We start from the raw sequence: 7,855 nt of genomic DNA on the forward strand, positions 1-7,855 counted from the left end.
GGTTCCATCCATCTGGCATATGCTGCTGAGCAGTCTCCGTTCCTTTCATTCAGGCATGCAGCATTCCATACCAGCAATCCTTGAATGATTGCTCTCTTGCTTACTACCAGCTTAAAAATAAATAAAAGTTTCACATAATTATTTTAATGTGCAGCATTTCTGCCTCTAAATTTTTAAGATTAAAATACAATGGAAAAATATTTTTTGAAGCCCAGTATGCCTTAATTGTATATATTTCAGTGTCTAACTGACACTTAAAACTGCACGCAAAGCAGCAATTCAAGGTTTCAAGGGACAGTGTCATGTTTCAAATAATTGCATGCTTTCTTTCATTGCTAAATTTTTTGTTCTTTGTGCTGCAGTTTGTGTTTTTGCTTCTGCTTTCGATCAAGGCTCAATAGCTTAGGGTAAGCTGATGAGTGATATGTGCTTTTTTTTATCCCCTTGCACCTAAGTCTGGCCTTTGTGCAGCATAACTTCCTTGTTCGGTGCAGCATCCAAACCTGTGCAAGACTGGTATGGATAACCAGCTCTATTGTATCATTGTATGGGACACTCGTGTGAGATACTACTTTATCAAACACGTTGCCCGAGGAAAGATTTGCACAATTAGGCTGCTTCCGCATGTCCCATTTGCACGGGGTGGGGAACCGGTGTGCCCTTCAGATGGGACAGAAATAGCCTAGCTTCAGTTGTCTGCGCTAAGTTGTATTACTGCAATGCATTGTCCAAGGGGCTGCCTTCGAAAACAGCTTGGAAACTGCAGCTGATGCAGAACTCAGCAACCAGATTGCTGACTGGGGCAAGACAATCTCCTGCCTCAACTGCACTGGCTGCTATTTAGTTTCCAGGCTCAACCCAAAGTCCTGGTTTTGACCTATGATGCCTTCCGCAGGCCAGGACTCCCAATACCTCAAGGACCGCCTCTCTCCACATGAACCAACCCAGACACTCTGTTGTGTACTCTGTCCAAGGGAAGTGCTGAGAGTGGCGACTTGGGAGCAGGTCTTTTGAGTGGTGGCCCCTTGCTTGTGGAACACTCTCCCCAGGGAAGCACACCTGGCACCATCCATACCTTCTGTCCTTAGGCACAAGGCAAAACTTTCTTCTTTACCCAGGCTTTTGGTTTTTAATGGGGAGGGTGTCCATCTTTTAAGTGGGGCGGGTAGGTCACATTCTTTTAAATATATTTTTGGATGAGTGTTTTCGTTTTTGTTCATTTATACCTTATTTTAATGTCTTTGTTATTTCTATTTTTATTGTGTAAGTCACTTTGAGCCACTGGGGTGCAAAAAAAAAAGCAAGTATTAAATAACAAGAGCAACGGTTATTAGGCTGCCACTCCCATCATACTGACCCACAGCCACGCTGGCTGAGACTGATGAAAAATGGAAGTCCCAACATCCGCAGGATTACAAGTTGCCCTTTAAATGTAGTTGCCACAGCCTAGGAAAAAGCTAAGATCCGGACATATTCTCTGGAGTATATACTGCAATGTATGAGAGCAGCAGAAGGCATCTGCTATGGGGGCAGCTGTACCATTACTCAGGATGCAGGTAGTCTGCAGCAGATACAGGATTATGGGATACCATTAAGAGAATTTCTACCTCATACACGAAAATGCATTGGGCTGTATTTGGTCTTGTATTGAATACAAAGAGCATCTGCTGCTTTTGTAAATGTGGTTTAGCCTTTAAAGTTCTCGGTTGAGTGCTCATACCCAGAAAATTGTAAATTTGATTTCCTGCTCACTGACCTTCACAATATGCCCTGACCTCTGTTTACAACCCTAGTGTTGTTGATCTTTTTGCCTTGTTCCAGAATATTTCCGTTTACTTTCAAAGGCTTCTGCAAAGTGTTTGCCTTTCTTTTGCTTCTCATGTGTATAAACCGGTACTTAGGCAGTGCCCTCTTCAGAACATATCTCTTGCACATAATACAAGCAGCTCAATGGGTCTTTCCTAACAACCTGTAAAAATGAAATCATAATGTATGTAGCTATTGGGATGGTTTTCAACTTGCCTGATCTCTATGAAAATGTTATGCGATGTAGCTTACTGAGTTTTGTGCATGCCATTCCTTAGATTACACTCAATTTTGAAAAGATCTTTCCTGATTCAGCTAGCTAATCTTTTAAAGACATTAATCAAGTGGCATTTCTCTTTCAAATATCATCCATCCTAGACTTTCAGAGAACATTTGCCATTTGATTTGTTGCTTATCCAACTTGCAGATCTTAAATAATGAGAATTGGCCCTTCATAGATATTTAGGTCCTTTTCTTATCAGAAATGTGCCTTTATTTAACACAACATACGTTTCCCCAGCATTCCAGCAATGCCGCATTTTTATTTTTTCCAGATACGCTGTGTAAAGATTTGGTTTCTGGGAAAATAAATTTCCTTAAAATAATCCATTTGCTCTGATTGTATACAGTTGAAGTGTGTCAAGAGGCACCATTTAGCTACTTCCTAGGATGCAGGTAGTGACAACTTCTTCATGTCCACACAAATTCTTTCATTTTGTTTGTGAATTGTTCAACTTTTTTGCAGGAGTGGCCATCCAGTTCATGATAATGAACATCTAGGACCTTTCCAGCCAAGTTTTGTACACCCTGCGCTCTGTGTGCAATGTCCCAGAGGCATGGTCCTAGATCAGCATGATCCTGGCATTTGTAGTTAGCAGCTTTCCAAGAACTGCTTTGCCAAAACCAACTCCTTCTGGTCTCTCTTACAAAAGCAAAAACACTGATTTGCCATAGCTTTGAAAATTTTATTTCAGCGAACACAGTCCAGTTTCAAACAATTTATTAAAAGATAGCAGTTCAAACATTTTTAATACAAAGGGTGCAAGCAGGATTGCTCTTGAAAATCCCAAGCATAAATAAATCTTTCATCGGTATCATAAAATAAGTTAATATTTCTTAGAATAAAAACTTAATAAATCAAGCATGTTGGAACAAAAGATTTAAGAATAATTAACCCTTTTAGCTCTTACAAGTGAAAGGCATTTAAAAACGGAAACTAAAAGTTGCTCTTCTACAACTCCAACAAAGCACATTTGGTGTGTTCTGAAAGGAAATCAGCACACTGTTTTTGCAACCTTCTTGCAGAACTCAGACTTCCTCCACAAGGACTTCCTATTGCTCCCCCAACATAGCTCTGCTTCGGGTCCATCATCATCCAACAGCAAAGTCAAATGTCTCTCCGTTTCTCACATGTATTCAACCTCAACTTGACATCAGTTATTGTAATCCTTGTGTCAGGCTGGGAAATTGCTTCCTGAGCAAGCTACTAAAGTATTTTGAAACTTCAGTGCAATTTTTCTGTTCAATTCAGCTTCATCCATATGCTGTCATCGTTCAGGAAGGTTAATCACTGGAACCCACTGATCCATGTAGCGGCTTTCCCGGCAAAAGCAAATCAGTTGACTTAAGGCTGGATCCTTCCATTGAGAGGCATGTGGATTCTGAAAGGGGGAGAAAAGGGAAAAGGATCATTGTCAGCATGAAATAAAATTAAATGATACTGCTAAGAGTAAAAGAGACTGAATATAAATGAATATAAATTTTGTGTTTGTAGCACATTCAACAGGGTATTTTAGAATTAATTATTTTCTTTAAAACCAGTCAAAGAAACATCATTTTTCCAAAACAAACCAATGTTCATGTGCTACGGTTAACAAGTGCACAATTCCAATTCAATTGGGTGAATTGAGTAACAGTGACGGAGTCTTTTCATCACAGTTCAACTGAGTTATCTAATAATGACCTCTGAGCCAATTAGTAATAAGGAAAGACAAATATAGACAGGGAGTTACTGTAGAAAAGTGACTCATGGGGTTGTTTTCTCCTGCTGACAGCAGGATGAAACGTGTTTGAACATGTCTTTGCCTCGAAAATCCCTGTGAGCAAAGTAGGAAGCGTGGTATGATTTGTGCAGGGGAAAAGGTTAGTGAAGGAGGTCATGCTGATCTTTCCTTCAAACCACAGAGGCAGAGGTGCACCAATGCAAGGACAATCAAGAAACCACTACAGTTTTTGTTTCTGTTTTAAGCCAGAGTGAGATTAGAGTATTTAGACAGATTTTTACAATTTGCAATTCAGCTTCTTTCAAAGAAATGCTGTACAGTCCAGAAGGAGACTCTGAAGCAACAGTGAGGTCATGCTGCCTGGTTTCTATGCCCAACATGTTAATGAAACACAGCACTTACTGTCACAAGCACACAGTGCAGGTCTGCAGGCTGCTCACCCCCTCCACTCGCCCCCAAGAGCAGCAGCTCCGCTAGCCGACTTGGGTTGCTCACTCTGAGTATGTTAATGTCATTCTCGCAACAGAAAGCTTGGATCAGGGTGAAGTGAATTTGTAGAGCAACATCCTGGTTGTCTTCCTCATCGGCTGCCAGCAGACAAAGCACCACATTATCTGGATCCCTGGAGGGATAAAACAATGCCAGCTAAGTTAGTCACAGCCCCAACAAACAATGATGCATTTTTCAACTACATAAGGGAGACAAAACAGGAACCAAAGTCACAGGGCATATGAACACATGGTAACGTGAATGTCTATATACTATACACCAGGGTGGGGGGAGTCCTATTATGTTATTTTCTATGGACTGTATTCGGCTAAATTTCACTCGCCACTGAAATCAATGAACATGATTATTATATCTATTTCAAGTCAAAATTCACTATCACTCGATGCAGTTGACCTTTCACACCTTGGATTTTAAGAGCTGAATTTTCAAGGGCTATGTATCTACAACTAAGGCCTGTGGAGCAAGGGGGAGGGTTTTTGTTGCACTTTCTCCCCCCCACACACAAAGGGAGGGAACCCGATTACATTTCAGCACCAAACTAAAGGGGACGGGCACATTTTCAAAACTGCTGTTCAGCAGTTCCCATTGTGTCAACTGTCACTAGGTGCTTGGAACTCTGGCATTGTGGGTAAAAGGGGGAGAGGTTTTTTTCCTGAAATCTGCCCCACAGAAGAAACCCTGTGCCTAAGTGGGGGCAGTTATGCATGATGGGTGATCAAGCATTCAATGTCCACACAGCTGCCCGGAGGTTTTCCTATTCGCACAGTGCAAGTTTGCCCCTTAACTGACCTAGTGTTTCCTCAGAAAAGTCCTCAGGGACAGCAGCCTGAAGAGAGTGGGAGGACCTGCTTCTTGTTACTCATCTATACAAAAGGGCACCAGAAAGCCAGTTTCTCACTTACACGTTGAGCAGCTTGGCAGCCTCATACACTCCAATGGTGATGCTTCTCTGAGTCAGGGCTTTGCTCAGGACTTCCTCCAGGGCATCCCCTACCTTCTCCATGCTGATGGCATCCGAAGAAAAAATAAAAAGGGGTGTGGGGAAGCAGCGAGAGGCTCTAATTAGCGTTTTTATTTAAATAAAACACCAAACAAATCCAAAGGGGGGGGGATGGATCACCTTGCCTTAAGTAGCGACCCCCCCCCCCCAGTCCACATTCCCTCCTGGCGCCCTCATGCCCTGCAAAACTGAGGGGAAGCTGAGCTGGAAACTCCCCTGAATGGGATCTGTTAGAAATAAGCGGGAGCCAAGTGCTCCCACAGGAAAATCGCTTCCAAGCGCAGGTTATTTGGAGTTAAGGGTGCGCTTGCTTATCCTGTCAGGAAAAAGAAAAGAGGGGAAAAGGCTACAACCCGCCACGCCTCTCTCTGTGACACACGCACACTCTGCAATCGACTCCCGGTTTTCTTCCTTGCGCGCGGATCTACTTTCTTCCGCAGATCCCCTCCAGGCATTTTTTATTTATTTATTTATTTATTTTGCACCAGAGCACTTTTTTCTCTCCCTCCCCGCCACCGATCCCAGCTGTGAGGCGACTGGCGGTCGCGGCGGCGAGCTGGGCGACCCTGTGCTGCCTAGATCCGGAGAGCTTAGCGAAATCTGCAGCAGGCAAACTCCTGTCCCTCCAACCTCCACACCGCCCGCAACGCATCGCAAAGCCGATCTGCAGCTGCTGCCATCGCGTACCTTCCGAAAGTCTGGTGCTCCCCAGCGAGATCTTCCAGAGTCATATTGCAGCTGCAGATCCCTGCAAAGAAACAAATCCAACGGGGGGGGGGGGCGGAACGGGAGAGGCAGCCTTCAATCGTCCTCCTCGCCCTGCTCCCTCTTCCTTGCTTCTCTGCTCCTCCGGCTGCCCTCAGGGGAATCCGCAGTAAGTGTCACTCCAGTAAGTCAAATCCTCAGGGCGGCGGCGCTGCTGGTGCTGCTTCGCTTCGCCCCTTCGCCTTCCTCGCCCACCCGGGCACTTGCAGCCCCGCTGCTCAGGCCGATCCCTTCGCGCACTTCCCCGCTCCCCCCTCTCCCCACACGGCGCTGCCACTCTGAGGGACAAAGGGCTCCCCGGGCCGGAGTTATCCTGCCAACCCCCAGCCAACCGTCTCCCGGCTCGTTTGCATGAGGCCACCCTATTGGGGCATGCAAATGAGCCGGGGCGTTCGACTTGGGGCCACCCTTGGAAAAAAAAAAAAAGAGAGAGAGAGAGAGAGAGATCCAGGCTGGGAAAGCTGGGTCAGTAACTTTCCCTGCCCTCGCCCGGCGCTGATTGGCAGAGGGAGAAGTTTTGGGGGTGGAGTTTGCTGCGGGTGCCTCGTTGCTCTCCCGCCTCAGCTGTTTTTTCTTTGCTGGTTGCATATTCCCCCCCCCCCAACCTCCACCCTCGCTGCCTCGCTCTCTTTGTTTTGAGAAAGGGGAGGGGGGATTGCGCGCGAGCTTCTGTTTGTGGGCTTAATGCTCTGCAGATCACCCCAGACAATAAATAGTTGTTAGTAAGCAAAGTTGCAAAAGCCAAGAGCGAGCGAGCTCGCAGCAGCGGCTGTTTTAACTCGATCGGCGCCTGGTGCTCCTGTAGATATGGGAATCGTCACCCCGGGATGTGTTTTCCAGCTCCTAAGGACACTGTGGGTTGTTAGGATGGCACGTACGGCAGAATTTTGTGGGCGCTTTTAATTAGACAGGCTGCGGGGATTTCAGTTTCGGGCTCTTGTTTCTTAAGCTGTGACCTTTGGGCCATACGGTGCGTGCAGCTTGATTTAAATGGGGAGGAACTGGTCGCTTGCTCAAGATCCGGGATGGGGAACTTGCCCTCAGGTGATGTTGGGCTCCTGCTCCCGCCTCTCCCAGCTCCGGGGTGATGGGAACTGAGCAAAACTCCCAGAGAGTACCACAGCTTACCCAGACACCCACTTACACCCCAGCCCGCCTACCTACTGTAGAGGTGAATGTCAGGGAAGCAAACCACTTTAGCCGATGGAGAATAGTGCTTATGCTGCAGTTTTCCAAGTGGGTGTAAGGTAACCAGCTTTGGAAGAGGCAGGGCGGCCTCCTCTTGCCTCAGCTTTGTCTCGGGTCAGCTGAGGCCTTTGCACTATCACTCGATGACAGCTGCCTCAAGTGAGGTATTGCATGTGTGAAGACAGAGTGAGCCATCAAAGATAAAGCACTGCGCACACACTAAAGGGCATTGGTAGCTGTAGGTCTGCTCTGAGGGCTTCTCCACACTTAACTTTTGCACTGCTGTTTCCAGGAAGATGTCTGCACTCCCCCCCCCCAAGCTTTCTTGTTCCGATGGACCATGCCTGACAAGGGTGCCAACTTGAATAAAATATAGGGGGGCGGGGGAGTTCAGCCCCATCCTGCATAATTACAAAATGTGGCACGTACACACCATTTGAATGGCAATGCCCATCAACTTGGGGGCAACCCCCTCAAATATTTTATTTGGGGGCCATGCAAGGGACGTCAGACCCTAGGAGTTAGCTCCCATGGTGCCTGAAAAGAGCAGAGAAAAGGTAAGTGTGGATAACCCCTATGTTGG

General features: G+C 46.0%; 1 protein-coding gene across 1 annotated transcript; it reads right to left on the reverse strand.

Moving 5' to 3' along the window:
* Positions 1–2,750: 2,750 nt before the first annotated feature.
* On the reverse strand, positions 2,751–6,383 carry GADD45A (growth arrest and DNA damage inducible alpha). The gene is made up of 4 exons (XM_033151849.1): positions 6,007–6,383; positions 5,222–5,323; positions 4,212–4,431; positions 2,751–3,467 (listed from the first exon to the last, which is right to left on the reverse strand). The coding sequence occupies exons 1-4, from the start codon at positions 6,048–6,050 to the stop codon at positions 3,354–3,356; spliced, it is 480 nt and encodes a 159-aa protein (XP_033007740.1). The 5' UTR covers positions 6,051–6,383; the 3' UTR covers positions 2,751–3,353.
* Positions 6,384–7,855: the final 1,472 nt, after the last annotated feature.

This window comes from Lacerta agilis, chromosome 6, assembly GCF_009819535.1.
Source record: "Lacerta agilis isolate rLacAgi1 chromosome 6, rLacAgi1.pri, whole genome shotgun sequence".
Taxonomy (NCBI): domain Eukaryota; kingdom Metazoa; phylum Chordata; class Lepidosauria; order Squamata; family Lacertidae; genus Lacerta; species Lacerta agilis.

What these genes read in the sequence shown, in the direction of transcription:
- GADD45A (XM_033151849.1), bottom strand. Translation starts at nt 6,050, where the DNA reads ATGACTCTGGAAGATCTCGCTGGGGAGCACCAGACTTTCGGAAG. An exon ending in GAGCACCAGACTTTCGGAAG is followed by an intron (nt 5,324 to 6,006) that starts GTACGCGATGGC and finishes GGATGCCATCAG; the next exon opens with CATGGAGAAGGTAGGGGATG. An exon ending in GCTGCCAAGCTGCTCAACGT is followed by an intron (nt 4,432 to 5,221) that starts GTAAGTGAGAAA and finishes TTATCCCTCCAG; the next exon opens with GGATCCAGATAATGTGGTGC.